The sequence below is a fragment of the Pagrus major genome, chromosome 13, assembly GCF_040436345.1.
Source record: "Pagrus major chromosome 13, Pma_NU_1.0".
NCBI lineage: Eukaryota > Metazoa > Chordata > Actinopteri > Spariformes > Sparidae > Pagrus > Pagrus major.
In genome coordinates this window covers 10,514,395-10,533,753 of record NC_133227.1, presented here as the reverse complement: position 1 = coordinate 10,533,753, position 19,359 = coordinate 10,514,395, and the positions used below count along the sequence as shown (strand labels likewise).

Genomic DNA, 19,359 nt, shown 5'->3' with positions numbered 1-19,359 from the left:
AGGTGCTGCAGCAATTGACAGGATGATTAAAATGTGTTTTTTGATACAGCTTATAAACATTTTCTAACAGACACCCAAAATTTGTGTATAAATGAGCATAATGTGGGACCTTTAATCAGCCCAAGGTTGTACTTTGTCTGCACCCAAATTGTTTGAAAGCATTTCACCAGGACTGTAAGATGCTTTTACAGATCTGTGGCTCAACAGTCTTGTGTTATCTGCTGTATGTCCTGTCCCAATAAGATGCTCTTAAAAACTGAATGTCTACAGCTGCAGACTTTTTTTTTATTCAGCCCATCTCCCCGTCTTGATTAGCTTGTTTTTAATCTAGTTTTTGGCTGTTTTTCTCCAGCTATCTTTTGTGGAATTCCATCTCATTAGGTAGGAATGTAAGCTGAGCTTTACTGGGAGAGAACACTTCTCAGTTTTTCAGTCTGCATTTACCGAAGATTTTCAGGGATTTATTTGTTTATTTGAGGCATTTCATGAACTCATAATCTTGTCCCTGTAACCTGTTAGTTTACGTAACCTTTAACTTGTAAACATTGCCCTATCAAACACTCACCAGTTCAGCTTGTCTGCTAGCATCAGCATTCTCAATGCCAGAAACCTTCAGTTTTGTCATAAAAGTTGTACTTGAACAAGCCCTTAGAGAGTAATCTGATAATGCCTGCATGGGCCTCAGATATCAGAAGCTGGGATCAGATCATCACTGTGTAGATGTGGCCGTGTTTTCCACAATTTTTCTTACAAGATACAGCATGTTTAAATGGGTCATGTATATAAGAAAGGAGCCCCCTCATATTTTTCTGTATGTATTTATTGTTTTTTCTTGTGTGCTATTAGTCAAATTGTTTTGTGTTGGTGTTGTCTCTCAGCAACAACTGGAGGAGGAAGCAGCAAAGCCAGTGGAGCCAGAAAAGCCAGTGACCCCTCCCCCAGTGGAGCACAAGCACCGCAGCATAGTCCAGATCATCTACGATGAGAACAGGGTTAGTCACTGCTGCAAAGCATCATCTCATCTCCTCACTTCTTCTTGGCCATTTTGTGTTTTAAATAGTTTCGGCTATTAATTTATGTATCACGGCTGTGTGTCCTCAAAGCTAAAGGGCTATACTTTTGTTTTTTCCACCAGCCCAGGTTAACCAGCTTAAACTGTGTGGAGCCTTGCCAAGCTGAGAACACATGCGTTTCTGCTGTGTCCTCAGCAGGGAATAACCATGGCGACCATGGCCAACCAGTTGCAGTCTCCCCTCTCAAACCATTTAATGCTAAACTAATGGCTGAACACGTGTCTTAAAATCTGTATGTGTTCAGCTCTCTCAGTGATTCCAAAAAAGTTGTGACACTGTGAAACCTAAATAAAAGCCTTTTTGACCTATGAATTTTGAAATTGAAACTGTTGTTGTTCAAGCTGCTAAAAATATGCACTAATTATTAATTTGATGCCTGCAACAGTGAGTTAAACCACAACACCCCAACTTTTTTGTAATCGGGGTTGTAGCTTCTGACTGAATCTCTGGTTTGGAGTTAAGTTCCACTCCTGTGTTCCTGTTGTATGTTTGCACTTTCAAATATCAGCCTCATTTTACTGCTCACTTTTCGCGTTGAGCCATATCTAGGTTGTGTTAAGTTACTTCTGATGCGAATGGAACATTTCCTGCTGCTGCTGTTTACGTTTAAGTTGTTGCCACCACACCAGTAGGAGGCTTGTATGATGGAGCAGCTATAGCAAATGCAATGTATTTGTCACAGGGTTAGTGGGACGTCTTTATTTGTGGTATTCCCTAAGTTGAAAAAAAGTGGCATACATGACGAGATATGGATTGAATGTTTGTGGTTGCTTGCAGCTCAGCGCTGTACAAGTGGCCCCCCTCACTGTCGAAAGATGGAATTTGGCTTTGCAATGTTTGAATTGTCATAAAAAATATTCAGTCCAGTCTGCTGCTGAGATATGTTGGAATGTCTGGTGGTTTTTGCATGTTTTTTTGGCAGGAGTGTTTAAAAGTAACCATGTTTTACTGCAGTGTAAATTTGTCATATTTTCTTGTTAAAATCAATTAAGAATATATTAAACCAAACATTAAACCAAGGGGAAAGACAGGCCTCATTATCTGTATTTCAGCTGAACAATAGGGAAGTGAGTGTGTGTTTATGGAGGTCACTGAAGTTCATGTCTGTCAGACAATGTTATGGTACAAGAGTGCTGAGACACGCCTTCCTTCTCAGTCAGCCATTAACCCTTTAGGCTGCAAAGTTGCTCCAGCTCAGTGCACAGCATTTAGTCTGGCAGCTGTGGTTGTTTGTCTCAGTCTGTAAATGTAGGCCTGTGAAAACTGGAAAATCAAGAGTTCTTCAGAATCAGTCTCATGATCTTACAATTGCAATGATAAACTGTAGCTGCTGTCCCCATTCACTTTGCTGCAGTTGGAATGTTTTCGTCCTTTTTTTTAATTTAGCATATTGCTTTTTTCTGTCACTTTTCAAATTTATTAATTGCAGAAGTTCATACTGAAAGAGCAAATTAAATGCATTTAAAAATGATTAAGTATATTTTTTTCATTATTTAGTGCTCAAGTTTATTATCTTTAAATTGATAGTTTCCCGAGTCTTTGCCCTTTCGTCTATATGTTACAGATCACATCCCTGATCAGAAACATAACTGTTAAAACTTAAATTGCTGTACAAATGGTCAGATGTTGCATTAATGGTCCTGTTAAGCTACTTTGAAGAATCTGCTTCCATGCTTTAGCCACTAAAAAGTCTCATAAATAATATTTCTTTGAGTATAACCCACGTACATTTTTTCCAGGTGACTGTGTTTTTGAATATGCTAGAGATTGTAGTGTCTCTGTAATTAAGATATGAACTCTTTCTTTTTTCTAGAAAAAAGCTGAAGAGGCCCATAAAATACTGGAAGGTCTTGGTCCTAAGGTTGAGCTGGTACGTGATCTGTGGTTGATAATAGTTTTTGCCCTTGCATGAGCTTTCAGGAAGAAGTAATGCTGAGTTCAGTTGCAAGTTAGATATTATTGCTTGCTTAATAGCTAATAATTAATCCGCTACCTGTTCCTGTTCTGTTTTTTCTCCTTTTAGCCTCTGTACAATCAGCCATCAGACACAAAGGTGTACCATGACAACATCAAAACGTGAGTATCTAGTACATTTTTTCCATAGATTCATGTCATTAACATCTGTCGGTCTTGCACAGTGCTGCAGACATGATGCTTAACACACCAACAAGATACGAACCATCTCAGCTGAGGAAAGTGTTAGAGGTAATGGTGACCTCGGCAAGATAAACCCAGCTGATAACTCTGCCTAATCTGATTGCTGAGTCACCCAATTGAGTTGCCCTACTGACAGCAAGAAGAGTGACTGAGAAAGGAAGTGAAAGAACGTCCTTGTGTCTGCGTTAGGTGTGTTTGGAGTAGGGTTGTGTCAGGGGGTTGAAGGCCAGGCCGTCTAGGACCAAGCGCTTATCAGTGTGTACCATGAGTGCGGCCCATCTGGCTCAGGCTTTTATCAGGACCAATCAGACCACCTCTGTGTGAATCTGCTCTACAGGCCACACTGACGGGGTCAGCTCTCTCACTGTTCTGTCCCCACAGCCACCATCATGTGTAAACACAAAAGTTCCCAGTATTTTGTACCTTCCACATTAAAAATAAACAATGATATGGCCTAATGGTTTTTGGTGGGGGTGTTGTGTGAGATATCAAGCTCTATCTCTCATAGAATTTTCAAATTTACAAACGTACACTTGCATTTTGCAACTTTGTATGCTTTCTTGTACTGTAAAAACCACATACTTTTGCAAATAAACATTGTAATATCTTCATTTCACTGAATAAATGTTTATCTCTTTTAGCAACCAAGTCATGAGAAAGAAGCTGATTTTGTTTTTCAAGAGGAGGAATCATGCTCGTAAACAAAGGGTAAGTGTCCCTGCTGTTAGGAAAGCACAGTGGAAGTTCGAGGTATTTGTGGTCGCCACATTAGCGGCACCGCCTGTTCCCATGCTCAGTGTAGCTGTCACATACCTGGCTGTTTGCACTCAATGACCTCAGCTAACCAGGAAATATAAGAATCTTTACAGCTTTTGATCCGTAGCTTCCCTGTTTACTTAAAGCTACAGAATATTGTTACACTGCATTTGCAGAAATTCAACAAACCAAAGTTTTTCTGGTTTTAACATTTGTATTTTTTGCAAGCTTAAAATGCAAAAGGCATACATGAAAAAGTGCATTGCTTACACTGTCTTACACAGTCAGAGAGGACATTGTTTTAATATTACACATGAGATATTTAATTGCATATTTTCGCTCTGAATCTTCTTGTCATCTTGAAACTCAGTACGTAGTTGTTTAAAAACCAATGTTATTAGACATAATGTTAAGTATTGGAGCATATTTAATTTTATTCCTAAAAAATAAAACTTCTAATTGTAGGTCACGATGCATAATATATAGAAATTTGGGAGCGCAGTTGAGGATAATGGGAATGTCATTATTTGGGCAGGTATTGGACAAAGTGAAATTTTGACCCTGTAGTGAAAGTTAAGGGATCACCAAAGTTATTGTAATTCAACATAATCTCTGAACCTTCTCTCTCCTCAATCCAATAATTTGTGCAAAAATGTCAACCTCATGCTGGTGAAATTAGCAAAGTCAGTAGAGTATTCTTTGGGATCATGAGAGTCTACAGAAGTTCATGGCAATCCAACTAATAGTTGTTGAGATATTTCGGTCTCAACCACAGTGGTGAACTGACTGACCTACACTGCCATCCCGGAGCCGCATAGCAAGCATTGCTAATAAAAATAATCCACTGATGTATTTACAGTTCGGGAAACGCCTCGGTTTCCCCTGTTTGTTAAAAAGCATTGTGTGGGCCAAGAACTGCTTTTAAATGCAGTATAATAATAAATAATGTCACATCAAAGAACAGACCTGAGAAATAAGATGGCCAAATTACTGTCATTCTTATCAGTTACCAGTGATTTAAATATTTCAGAGTCCCCCCATGTTGAAACACTTCGGCTCAGTTTGTGTTGCCATGGCTCAGTAGTCCCACCTTTCTCTGGCTGTTCCCTGTCAGGGTCAGATGGGCCTTTTGAACAATGGCAGAGTGCACATGGCCAAATGCCAAGAGGAAGGTGAATTGTTTGCCCCTCGCAGGAAAGTGGAAATGAGGCTATATTGTTCTCTTTCCTTATCAGAACTTGACATTTTAACTCTTACACCTCTGGAATTGATTTTGTTTTATGTTACACTACACTTTACAGTAACCAACATTAATAAATGGTAGATTTATAGTTAATTAAACTTTAGTTAATAATTATTTCACTGTTAACAAACAATAAAATGTAATTTAGCAGATCAGTTGTAAATAAATCTAAATAAATGACATATAAAGCTGATAATTGATGATGAGCTTTGTTAAGTAGTTTAGATGTATCAGGACAAACTGCCTGGGTCAGGACATTGAATTATGCAACGTGGCAGACAGACATAAACCACAATAAACAGCACCAGATCCTAAACAGCTTGTACTCTCTTAACTCTGCTCTCACTTCAACTTTCTGCAGCCTGTCTGTACCTGTCTGAAAAAGAGCATGAACACAAATGTAAACACAAAGGTAAACTGCAACAATGACTATGCTAAGAGGTATATGTAAAAATTGCGGTGTCTGATGCACTCAAGTTCACCTACAGATGATGGGAATTAACGACATCATGGTAGCTTGATTTGCCTGATGGGTCAATTTTAATAATTGTTTTTCCATTATTTGCATCTGCTTTGTCTCTTCCACTCAGTGACCTAGCAACGTATCACATCTATTGTACTCTCTATAGCTCTCTGTAGCTCCATCTATGCTTCATTAGAAACTTGAGATTTTATTTGACCATTGTACAGATTGCATCTGAATGGTGCTTATTTGAGAATAGTTTCACTTTTTCAGGACACTGTATTTGAGATTTTTAATCTCAAAACAGTCTTTATTTTAAGTAAGCTATCTGGCAGCAACATAGTAACAGAAGATCTAGATGCCCATTTAATTTGCATAACAGTCCATGAAAATTAAAGTGACATTATTTAAGATATATTTCTCCTGATGTCTGATATATATTCTTGCACTAGCAGGAAGTTTTTTTGGTTTTTACTGTAGCGAGTGACACCCACTCATTTTTCTGTGTTGTGCACGCAGGAACAGAAGATCTGCCAGCGCTATGACCAGCTGATGGAAGCGTGGGAGAAGAAGGTGGAGCGAATGGAGAACAACCCCAGACGCAAAGCCAAAGAGAGCAGGACACGGGAGTACTATGAAAGGCAATTCCCAGAGATCCGCAAACAGAGAGAGCAGCAGGAGCGCTTCCAGAGGTAATCATCTTTACCTGTGACTGGTCAACATCAAGACATGATACAGTTATTTTGCTACAATACACAGATTACACACATTTGGCTTGCAAGGTTTAATGCCCAGGAGTAAACTCCCAGATTGGAAAAAATGTAAGCTTGAAGTTGAATATGAGCCTGTTTTCATATAGCAGTGGCCTTCTTTTGCTAGCACTATGTTGGTCACATCATTTCAAATTGCGCAGAACTGAAGTCAACACATTCTGTTTAAAGCAGTGAAAGATCAGCTTTATGTGGGAAGGTGATCAAAGATGGAATGATAGAGCGTAATCATATTCACTCCATTAATCTTTTGATGCATTAACGATGTTGACAAGAATTAACCACACCCAGACATTAAAAATCTCTCCTCCTTTTTTAAGTTGTCTGTTCGGCTATCATCTAATTGGAGGACACTAGGTGGTGTGCGATGGCCTACATTGGGCAGAGACGCATGCTGACTGGGTGCCTCTGAGAGGGTGGGAGATGGGGTGGGGGTCCAGTGTCTGGTTGTTCCTGGCGTTGACGCTTTGTGCTTTCATTGAAATCTCCCAAAGTTTGCAAGTCAGCACTGTTTATACAGGCTGCTGGACAGTAAAGGAGGAAGCAATTAATAGCTGTTCAGAGAGACTTTTTTATCCATTAACAGGTACAATGATTCTGTTTAAGAGCCGTGAAAGTTCCCAAACCTGTCTCCTGTTGCTCATGTTAACAATTTGACTCTGGCTTTAGCTGGAAAAGAACCGCCTCCTAGTGACCTTGCAAATTTGATTTCCTCTGAAAAGAACAAAATGTAATTTTAGTTTTTGTACAGGATACAAATAATGTGACATTTCCAATACATGTGTAAAATTATAACATTCGTCTGTGTTTTCTGCAGGGTTGGACAAAGAGGAACAGGTCTGTCTGCAACAATTGCAAGAAGCGAGCATGAGATTTCAGAAATCATCGATGGACTCTCTGAGCAGGAGGTGGGTGCTATCTGGAGTGATCTTTCTAAATATATTACAGTATAGCAGTCGAACTACATACCAAGATGAAAACAGAAAACACAATCTGTCTCACTTCCATTTGGGCTAAGAGAGAGAGATCTCTGAAGCATTTCACGTACAACACCATTGTGAATTCATATAATCTACATAAGTCACAAAGGCAGGGAGCAGGTGGTTTATTAAATAAGGTAGACTATTCTCTATTGGACTAACTGTGGCTTCTCTCCATGCCAATGTTCCACAGAACAACGAGAAACAGATGAGACAGCTGTCAGTCATCCCTCCCATGATGTATGACTCTGAGCAGAGGCGAGTGAAGTTCATCAACATGAATGGCCTGATGGACGACCCAATGAAGGTGTACAAAGCCCGGCAGTTCATGAATGTTTGGACCGAACACGAAAAGGAGATCTTTAAGGAGAAGTGAGTTGTTCTTGTTCCCGTGTTGGCAGATGTCTGGGTCACAGTTTGTCCCCAAGTGTCGTGCTGACATGTTTTATCGACCTTATGCCACCTTAGACTTACACCGATATATTTTTAGCTTTGGCGCATTAGTAACGATTGGTATCTCTTTCTAGGTTTGTCCAACACCCCAAGAACTTTGGCCTGATTGCCTCCTATCTGGAGAGAAAGGTAAACTTCTGCTTGTAGTTTCACAAATTCTCATTTTTGAAAGAAATTGCAGGATTTTATTTTATTGATAGTTTCCAGGCAGTACATTAAAGATGAACTTTCCCAAAGTAAGAAACACAAGAATCAATTGAGATTAAACTTCAAAGCTCTATATAATCACTTCTTAGAGTAAAATATTAACTTATAATTGAGTCCTGCAGGCTGTAATGAAATGAAACACTTTCAGCTGTGAATATTTATTAAGTATTTGTGTTAAGACCTTTAGAACTGCTTATACTGGTTTGTTTTTTGTATATAATAAACAGCAATATTAAAAAGTCTGCACTGACATAGTTCCTCACTCACTGGCCGTATGCATATAATCTTAAAGTTTTATAGCTTGATGATTTTGCCAGAACGAAAACAAACAAGTAAATGCTTGAATATGTTCAGTCCAGTTTCAATGCCATATGTTCATAATAACACGCTATTTCTTTTTTCAGTGTGTTGCTGACTGTGTCCTTTACTACTACTTGACCAAGAAGAACCACAACTACAAGACATTGGTGAGGCGAAACTATGGCAGACGAAGAGGAAGGAACCAGGTAAGAGACTTTGTAAGACATAAGACTTTGTTAAATATCTGTTTACAGTTAGTTTCTTCTGTGGTTGACAAGATGCTGGTCATTTGGTCTTTGTCTTCAAAGCATTTATTAAGTTAAATTCAAGTGCACACAAGTTCTTCTACTGTGTATCTAACATTTTTTATCTGACCAGACTTTATAGAGAAACAGAAGTATTTACAGGGAGTTTGCAGTGGAAACAGCCCTGTCAGGTGTTTGTGAGGTGTGATCGTATCACATGCTGAGTTTGCAGTATTTGGTTTGTCTGACACGTTTGCCAAACCTGTTTCATATGTCCTTGTCAGGCTGACAGATCATGTTGTGTGTGACAGATGCATGTGCCACACCTCACTCTCTCTCTGGTATTAAGTACGGAGGATTTGGGCCCCGTATCACTGACACTATTCATGGGTTAGTGAGTGCAACAGGATGCAGTCTTCCACAGCTTTTCTTGAATTACAGGCAAACAACTCTTGGATAATTGTGATATGGCTTGGTTTGACTTTCTTGTTTGTCAATTCTCTCAAAGATACATCAGCATCATTTGTAAAAGATGTAAATGTACACTAACCAAATAAAGTCAGATATAAATTAATAGAGTATTTAATCATACCAATTGGCATTTGCACACAATATGTCCTGATTTTGAAAACTGCTGCTGTCACTACCAGTAGATAATCATTTGACAAAGTTTTGAGCCTGTTGAAGTCTACTAGTGTACAGCTGGGCCTAACAAGCAGGGTTTGTAATGTCCTGCAATGGCCACACTGTACAGAGAATAAACTAGCAACAAAGTAGGCATAGCCGTGGCCGGAGGCATAATGTTTTAGGGTTGTCCATACATAACCACTGGTTCCTGTACCTAAACGCCAGATCTGCGTTGCTATTCCACAGCAGACAGTACCCTTACATGTAGGCAGGGTTGTTACCGGCCACTTTTGGGGTAACTGCTTTCACTTTCAGCAGGGGAGACTGGTCTTAACTCTTAATAATCTGCTGCACTTATTAACTGACACACTGTGACCTGTACTCTACATTACAGCTGGACTGACACACATACAAGTAGTGTGTAAGGGCCTCTATTGTGACTATAGACCACCAGTCTGGTTTCACTAGATGAAAAATGGTTTCAAATTAGATCTGAAATAATGAATTAATTAGTTGATAGCCAGGATAGTAGTTGGCAACTATTTTGAAAATTGGTCAAACATTCATTGGTTCCAACATCGTTTTTGGGTATTTGCTGATTTACTTGAGGTTTTAAAAAAATGTGACAGGCTTCATTCACTAGTTTGTTTTTGTTTGTTTTTTACACTTTATAGACAAAACAGTTACTCAGTTAAGCAAGTAAATGACCGCAGATTAGTCAAATTTGAAAGTCACCATTGATAATAATCGTTGCTTCCATGTTTCAAATCCTTTAAAAAAACAACACTCTTTTGTATTTAGGATTTGTTGTATTCTGCTCCTTTGGACAAATTCAGCATATATTTCAAATATACAGATAAAAGATCAGGCCAGGATATCAGTAACATACAGAACATAGAGAATCATACACACACCCTCAGCTAGCACATTAGGTGTCTGTGCTGTGACAGTAAGAATATTCTAATATAAATATGTAGTACTCCAAATAATATGAGAGGTCAAAGAAGCATAAATAAGAGCTATATCACTGTCACTTAAAGGTGTATGTTTGAGTGGTGTACTTACATTATCCCAAATATGTCCAACAATGTTAAAACTCACCTCATTTTGTATCCTGTTGCTATAACTTTGGGATTAAAGACAAATGATATGTCAGAGCGAGGAAGGAAGTCAGCTAACGTGACTAAACATAACATTAAACTTTAAGGCATTACCTCATCTGTGAACCTGATGTATGCCTTTCTGAGTCACGTAGACAGATTTCTGTTTGCAATGTTTGTTGTTTAACAATGAGGACAGCAACTCCCATGATCCCACTCTTCTTCACAACGTCATCAAACAGCATCATCTGTTTTCATTGTTTTCATTGAGAGATTCTTAGCGGCAGCAAATACATACTCTGTGTTTAATACAGAGCAGTCAGATAAATCCATAATTTTATCATAATGTAGAAGAAGCTTGATTCATGTTGAGACAACCATCTGCTTGACCCAATTGATATATCTGCTGCATGTAACTCCACAAGAAGGGTTTTTTTTACCTGGTAATTACCAGCTTTTAGCAGGAAATATTTGTTGAAGTCCAACATGTTTATAGTTCTCTCACAATTTGAATTGTGGAGAAAGATAGTTGATTGTTGAGTCTCATAACCAGGTCTTCAATTACCTACACTTTGGGTTGTTGATGCATGGCATCAGCAGTCACTGTGAATTGTTTTCAAGGTCAGTAAACACAGATAATATTTGACCGGAATTTCTCCCATTCGTCCGCGTCATGGAAATCATCCAGGTCATGTGGACCAGCATCAAACCATGGTCAGTCCAATGCAAAATGGCTCCGCAAACATTTATCTGTCACACTATTGAGCATGGCAACAAACTCTTCCTGTAAAGCCTCAGTGTGGAATGTGAATTTTGTAGATGCCAAAGTGAAAACTACAAACAGACAAATCAGTAGATGAATTCTTGTACACAGATTGTTGTTTAGGGCTTTATATAATTGTTGTCTTGAACCTAAATCTAGTACAAAAATACACCATCTCCCAGGCCCATACTGGTTTGCATTAAATATTAATTTCACTCATTCTGATGGATGTTTTCTCCTGGCTTTTCCCTACTTCACTGATGTCACAGTCCTTGAACAGGACATTCTGTGTCTGTGTCGACGAGTACATCTACTGTGTAGCACAGTGGGTTGATTGTAGACTGTTTATTTACATAGGAGGAGTTGGAGGGCGAGAGAGTTCATGATTACATCTTGATCACTAAGATGGTATTTCTTACTTTACTATGTGACTGATAAAATCTCTTTATGGGTCGTTCACTTCTAGTTTACATGGTATAGACCCATCAGGAGTTGAGAGGACATTTTGTTTTTCAAGATTCTTATTTTGGGGCATTTTTTGCCTTTCTTGTGGAAAAGAAAAAGGCAGTAAGGAAAGAGGGGAGAGAGAGGGTAATGACACGCAACAAAGATCGCCGGCTGGAATCAAACTGGTGATGGTTTCGAAGGTGATTTAGACTTTCTGTTTTAGCAGAGCGAGAAAATACCTTTCAACATTGACAGCTTTTGAGCTCTTTTGTGCTAATTGAGGAAATGCTCTCTTTGTGTTCCTAAAATGTTCTTTTTACTTTTGACCGGATTTTGTGGGATTGGAACCCTTAAAAACATTGGTTTTCCATGGTTCTCACTTAATATAAAAGTGTGTTAAAGATGGTCTCTACCATCGTCTTGAGATTCAGGTCAGTTGCTTGAATGACTCCAGTGCTTTTTCCAAAACATCTTGTGGTTGTTGAGAGTGTAATGCCATTCGGAGTAATGCACATCAGGATGTAGTGGATTTCCAAGCTGCTGGTGTGACTTAACAACTGCAGTTGGAGTGAGTAGAGTGAGTCATTAGAGAGGGAAGGAAGAGGAAAGAGGGAGCAAAAGCAGGAGTAGTGGAATGTAGGGCGATTGAGTGAAAAAACCCTCAGCGAGACAGAGTCAGCGCTGGCAGCTTATCCGCTGAGTGTGTGCTGTTGTGTTTTTTTTTTTCATCTTCCATTTCCTCTTTCTTCTGTTCCTCTGAGAGCGAGAGAGAGAGAGAGAGAGAGAGAGAGAGAGAGAGAGAATTTCCCCCCTCTCTGAAACAGCTTAGTTGGTACAGCCCAGCCATCTGACAGGCCCAAAAAACTCACTGTGCTGCTGTGAGTGCCAATCAAAGAGGAGTGCTCGGCAGGGATTACCTTGAGTGACCCTGCATAGATTAGTGCGTGCATGTGAGATGGACAATTCTTTGGGCAGCTTAAGCGGCCTGATGACACGCTTTCCCGGAATATGTGCGGTGGTGCTGTGGCCCGGCAGCCCTTCTAAGGAGCTCTGCTATGGTGCTGTCCAGCCCCTCTACTGCTACTGTTTCCAGCGCTATGGAAGTACCGGAGGGTAAACTCACATTTGCATCAACAGTAAGCTGTGGCTCACAGCAGAGAAAAGGGGTTTGTATGACCAGCAAATGAGCTTGCAGGTATGTCACTAGCTTCCACAGTTTCTGCGTTTTAGTTGATGTCACACTCACTCAGTTTATTTCCTTGTCTTGTTTTTGTCTGTCGTATTTTCATATCGCTCTGTTGCTTGGTAAATTCGCCTCGTAGTCTACTTGAGGCTTGTAGGCAGTCAAACTCAGCTATTTTAGAGTAGATTTTCTAAGACATGTACAGACATGGTCTTAATCTATCTGTCAAGCCAGAACTGTGTGGAATGCATGTACATATGCATTCATGGTGTGGGATAAGGATTTGTGAAAATGTAGGAAATAGTTTTTAATGGTGTATTTTACAGCACAGAGTATCAGATGGATGTTGGACACACTGACAGCTTTATGACATTTCATGAGAAATTGTGCTTCTAACATTGATATATATGTCAGATGAGTCCTAGCAGCTTTACCTCTGATCTAAATGAATATTCTGACTTGGCTTGTAAACACACAAAAAAACCAACAACAATCAATTTGGTACTCATAGCACGCATTCATCTGAAAGACTACACAGGCTACAGCCCCCACTGCGTCTGTATCCACTCCATTAGTTGTTTTTAAAAGTAAAACTTGCACCTTGACTACGTGGTCATGTCTGATTGCTCATATTGCTCTCCCTTGATAAAAACATTTATATATCTGTATCAGCTAGCAGCTGAAGCCATTAAAAAAACAAACAAACAAACAAAAGTCTCGACTTTACAATAAGTTCACAGTAAAGGAACATTTTCAGCAAATTAATAGTTTCTTTATGCAGCTTTGCTAGTATTAGTAGTACTAGATTGTTTATATGCAGGTTCATTTAGGAAGAGTTGCAATTCATGTGGCACTTGATGATCCTCTGTAGTTGATCTTGAAACTTAATTTATCTGCATTAGAACTCAAGGAGATGCATTCACTCAGTAATTATGTTATATATAAGTTCATAGTTAAACGTATATCCCATATAATTCAGTGAACTTCCAGTGCTTCAATATGAAACAAAGTCAGTTATTAGAATTGTCAGTATTAATAATAATAATAATAATTCTATTTGTAAACATACTACAAGGAGTTTTTAACTTGCTATAAAACTCTCAATTTAATGCTAATGTCTCTATATTACCTACACAAACAAACGGGACCATCAGCAAAAAGATTGGCTGTTATTATTATCATAGTTATTCTTATTGTGTGCCACCCTACCAGAATCTGACTTATCTGGGTTGGATAAGTCATAAAACTATTTTTTATGGCTGAGTCTCACAGCCTGTGGAAAGTAGCTGCTCTGTAGTCTAGTGGAAATACACTGCTTTTTTTTTCCCTTGTCACTTTTGTCCAAAGGGGCCCCCAGAATCAACAAAAATAAAAGTTTCTTGATTGCTGAGCTCTGCTGTTTAATTTATACCACAACACATTCATCAGAAGAGCAAAACACAGAATTCCAGAGCATATTTTGGTGGTAAAATGCCAGAATGGAAGATATATCAACATTGAAAAAGAAAAGTTTGAGTGACATCAAATATGGTTTAAAGCTAAGCTTGGTTGTAGTGTCTTGAACAGTGGCAAGATATTTAATCTATGAATGTTTTACTGAGATGATATTCCTGTTCTCGGTGGCAAAGTTTACCTTATAGAATACACTTATTCTCTTGGAAGGATAGTGTAGCCATCTCTACAGCATCATTTCTACAAGGAAGGCAAATATGTATTACTCTCTACACATCTCTGCTCTTGGGGTGTCCCTTTCCTAATTGCCTGGCAGTAAAGTTTATCAGGCATTTCATCAATTCGCAGCACCAATTGTGAGCTGTGTTCCCCTGCAGAGCTCCCGTAACCACAGTAACTGTGGCGAATGCTTGACAAGTCTTATCTATCTTTTCTTTTCAGTCACTTTTGAGAGTAAATTGTTCTCCTCCATTCATGTTCAGGAATTCTTGTAAAAATCAGTTGGATAGTGCACTTTATCCAAAATGTTCATACCACTGGGTAAACTCCTGCTGTCAACTGTATGCATTGAGATTTATTTCCTTCTCTTTTATTTTTCTTCCTTCAGTATAATTACGTTATTGGATTGTTTTTCAAGAGACATTATTTCCAAATAATTGTGTCATTTGATGATTGCAATAACTGTAATGAACTGCAGTGATAGAAGTGAGGCATAGTAATAATTTAGTAGATTTTCATTTCCTGTTCCTGCAGTGAAATAGCTTGAAGCTAGAGTGAAAGATTCCTCCGGTGGCCTAAATTCTGTGGTAGGAAAGGGAAGGTTGACTTGTGGCTCTGTCATTTCCTAAATCAAACAGCACTTGTGAATCAGCAAAAGAGGGGAGAAATTAAAACTCTCAAAATATTCAAGCTAGGTCAGGAAAGAGCTTCATTTAAAAAACACGGAAGAACCACAGAACCACAGGGCCTCATTGACTTTTGGAGAACATCTGTGTAGAGGCTCTTTACGCAGTGTGGGAGAAGAGGCAGGAATGCCACGGCTCTCTGACCACCTCCAAAGCAAACACTAGCGCTCACTGACCCAACCAGAACAGCATCTCACTGAAGGACATGTATGGGGAGAATAAAACAGCCTGGTCCCCTCTGCAGAAAGGTCTCCGAAATGTCGAGTGCCAAAAACATTCTGTTCAGACTGCTGCAGGCAGGAAATGAGTCAAGAGTTTGTGTCCTAATCCAAGTTTGACGTGGTCCTCTCTGCATAAATCAAACTGCAATCTGAGCTCTGAATCTGCAGGGCTTTCCTGAAAGAATTTAACGGAGCTGCAACACCATTAAGCTCAACTGTAGAAGCATCATTACCACTTCAAAAAAAAACGTGCTTTTTTACCATGCAATATTCTAAATAATATCATGTCTATCATAGCACTATCATATCTAGAAATTCGGGCGAGGCCACCAATCTGCAGCAACAAGTATATGTAAAAGTAGCTTGTAGGCAATAGTCTTGACAAATAAGCACCTAACATTTGATTTTAAAGAACATGAATGGATGACTGTGAACTGAACAGTGTGAGGTAAATATGCATCACAGCATCACACACATTTTTTCTTTAATACAGATTTGATTTAGCAAATCATGTAGCGCCATTCTTAGAAGGTGAAATCCCTGTAATTATTGGTTTTCTCTGGTAGGGAATGTCCGATATGTTTTCTTCAGGGCCGATACTGATTATTAGTAATCAAAGAGACAATACCCAATATTTGAACTGATATACATTTGCAGTGAAACTGTAAATCTTGATGTCAAAATTTAGAATTAGCAGTGATGGAATGTACAATTTACTCAAGTACTGTACTCAGAATCAGAATTCCTTTATTTTGTCCCGCAACTGGGGAAATTTCTGTCACGGCAGCCAAAGGACAGTAATATTGCAATTAACAATAATAATAGTAAAAAATAAACCATATAATAAAAAGGTAACAAATAGAAATAGGCTCGTATATACATCGTATGTACATACATAATATTTACAATATGAACAGTGTATTAGAACAGTGTGGCAGTGTGTTGTTATTAATAAATAATAATAATAAATAATAAATATGGGTATGAAATAACTCAAATACAATATTTAGTTAATTTACTTGAGTGTTTCCATTATCTGCTACTTTATACTTCCACTGCACTATATTTATTAACTAATTAATATTAATTATTTTGCGGGTTCAGGAATATTCAGTTGATACACACTTGTGATGTGTAACCGATCAGATGGTGTTGTGGGCGGGACATTGAGTGAGAACACAGCTGTGACTACAGACAGAGAGAGGATGCTGCATCAGAACCAAAGTATTGTATTTTAAAAGAAAATGTATTTTATTTTATTGGCAGTCAGACAAAAAAAAACACTGATACCAGTTTTCAGAAAAACGCTGAATGTCAGACCTGATAATTGTCCCAGCCGTTAATCAATCTTTCCCTAGTCTCTAGTTAGAGAAGCTTCTGATTCTTATTGTTTACTGCCTGTTTTTGTGGAGTTGTCGAACACTTCTGACTTTACTATATGATACAGCAGCCAGACTAGTTGTAAAATGGACAGACCGCCACAACAACCCTGTTTTTGTTTTTTGTTTTTTTTAAGACCCCCTCTCTTTGCCCCCCTCCATATCTTTTGACTTTGCCATTGAATGAAGCACATTCCTTGGCCCCATCTGGTACCAGCATGGGATGTTTGGCTTGGCATAGCCAGACTTGTTCCAGCACAGCACTTTCATGGAACAGGCAGGAGGAAGCTTTCTGTGGTTACTGGGCCAACAGAGATGATCAAGAATGTTGCTCAGTCCTCGATCACTCTGCTGGACTTGATTTGAAAATTCACTTTTGAATGATGTTTTCATTTTAAGTCTTTTATGCAGGATCTATCTGGATTTAACATCTGCCCTATTTTAACTTGAATTTAAAACTGAATTATCTTCTTTTGTACATTAGCCTTAATTTCTATGTTATGAGATATGAAGTTCATGATTTATGTGTGAAAATTGCCCACTCTCCAGATTCTTTATTTTTTTTTAAAAGAAACAGTATATGCTATGTGGTTTGTTTGTGTCTCTTATAATGCTGCAGATGCTTGACAATGTGATGTCCATTAAAATATGGCACAACCATCAACCTATCTGCACAGGGTGTACTATGTTTTTCATATTCCAATTTTAGGCTTTAGTTTTCCCCTTTAGTCTTACTTGTTGGATTGTTAGTGTTGAGTGAATTGTGCATCTTGAGAGCAGCAAGTCAAATGACCAGTAGGCAGGATATATTTCTGCCATTCACCTGACTTTGTCTGCCCTCAAAGTGAATATTTAAGTAGATGATTGGTCTAACTGATGGTCCTCTTGGCTCACAGGGTCAATGCAGGCGCTGCTATACCATCTGAAGATGTCTGTTGCTTGATAGCATGCAGGAAACCTTGAGCAGGAAGTGTGTTAAAACTACAGGAGGGTGTTGTTAAGGGCATGATGCAGGTATAGAGCTTTGACATAAGTGTGTGGTATATTCTGTTTCAGACTGGTGGGAGATACATTAGGATTTGGCCCTTTTTATTAAAAAAATGTTGTTTTAAACATAAGCTTTTAGTAGTTGTCTAAATGTATTAAAGGGTAGGGTTTTTTAAAAAAACATCTGAGTTAAAGCATTAATATCACAAAGAACTGCTCTGTATTTGAATTTATACTTCCAGCAACCTAAATCACTATTGCTAATTAACACATTGACCTTTTTCTTAATGTTTCAAGGAGAAATAGCTAAATATTTCTCCCTTGTGCTTTGTCCTCAGCAAATAACACGACCCTCACAAGAAGACAAGTCCGACGACAAAAACGAAGAGGACAAATCTGAGAAGTCCGAGAAAAAAGAGGACGAGGAAAAGAAGGACGAGGAAGAGAAAGATGAAAAGGAGGATTCTAGGTGAGTTGTGAATAGTTGTTTGTCCTGGTTTCACACTAGGTCATGAGTGTTGGGTCTGCACACTGTGATAATTTTGGCAAAGGTTTGTTAGTTAAACGTTCTACATTATAGCTCAGTGCTTTTGGTTATTTACATTATATACACAGTGTATTATAAAAGACAGGCTGGTATTTGAAAGCCAAATAGTAAATATTTTACCCATGATAGTCCAATGACGTAGTACATGTACAGTTGTGTATATCAACAATATTCTTCTATCCTATAAACAAGAGCCATGACTGTAGCTTATGCTGTTATTGAAACAATCCTTCCTGGACCTAACCTGTTGACACTCAATAGGAATGAACACAGGAGTGCAGAATTCTATTCTATTTTTGAATTGTTGTTGAATTGTGTTAAAATATAATAATTGCTGCATCAGAAATGCTGCAATTATGGGAAGATTTCCCGGCCCCAGGCCTTTGGTGGAGTGATGTATGTTCATAGTCTAGAGAAAACTGGGACAGCAGATAGCACTGTCTGCTTTAGCGCTTGGCTAACAGACAAGAAACCTTGCTAACTTGTTAACAAGTCTGTCCAGCTTGAGTGTGGACAAATTCTAATATGGTTTTTCTTGTGCATTCAGTCCTGGAGGAAAAGAACAGATTACAAAACAGGCCTGTTAATGCTGAGTCAGAAGGGAATAGATATTTGCTGTACCAACGGTCTCTAATGCTGTATTTTCCCCCTCCAAAACCACAGGGACATTGGCAAGGACAAAGACAAGTGTGACGGTGGGGAGGACGAGGACGGGAAGGAGCAAAACACGCCGCGTGGCAGGAAGACTGCCAACAGCCAGGGCCGCCGTAAGGGAAGGATCACCACACGCTCCATGGCCAATGAGGCCGCGTCTGTGGCGGCCGAGGAGACGCCTCCCCCTGCCGCCGAGCCTGCCTTGCCAGATCCTCAGCAGCTCCCTAAACCTGATCCAACACAGAAGGCCATGAAGGAGCCTGCAAAACCCCAGACTCCAGTAGCTTCTATGGATGCTAATAAAGGTGAATCCTCTTTGGGATGCCCTCTGGAGGTTGTTCAAAATACTTTTTTACAATACAGGAACACACTTATTGACACAGAAACACAAGGTAAAGGGAGTTTACAAGAATAGAAACCTAAGGCTCGTTCAAGCTGTACTAGCAG

General features: G+C 39.0%; 1 protein-coding gene across 9 annotated transcripts in view; it reads left to right on the top strand.

The window, feature by feature from the left end:
* ncor1 (nuclear receptor corepressor 1) overlaps window positions 1-19,359 on the top strand; it is a 55,846-nt gene that overhangs the window by 9,349 nt on the left and 27,138 nt on the right. For 5 of the 9 annotated variants that reach the window (XM_073479032.1, XM_073479028.1, XM_073479026.1 and 2 more), the window contains exons 6-16: window positions 879-992; window positions 2,887-2,943; window positions 3,097-3,149; window positions 3,872-3,938; window positions 6,212-6,384; window positions 7,280-7,370; window positions 7,636-7,814; window positions 7,970-8,024; window positions 8,507-8,620; window positions 18,050-18,180; window positions 18,922-19,217. In XM_073479032.1, coding sequence (XP_073335133.1) covers window positions 879-992; window positions 2,887-2,943; window positions 3,097-3,149; window positions 3,872-3,938; window positions 6,212-6,384; window positions 7,280-7,370; window positions 7,636-7,814; window positions 7,970-8,024; window positions 8,507-8,620; window positions 18,050-18,180; window positions 18,922-19,217 — 1,330 coding nt within the window. Of the gene's footprint in view, window positions 1-878; window positions 993-2,886; window positions 2,944-3,096; window positions 3,150-3,871; window positions 3,939-6,211; window positions 6,385-7,279; window positions 7,371-7,635; window positions 7,815-7,969; window positions 8,025-8,506; window positions 8,621-12,525; window positions 12,780-18,049; window positions 18,181-18,921; window positions 19,218-19,359 lie in introns of those variants that run through there. The other 4 variants (XM_073479027.1, XM_073479034.1, XM_073479031.1 and 1 more) reach the window with 2 other exon arrangements.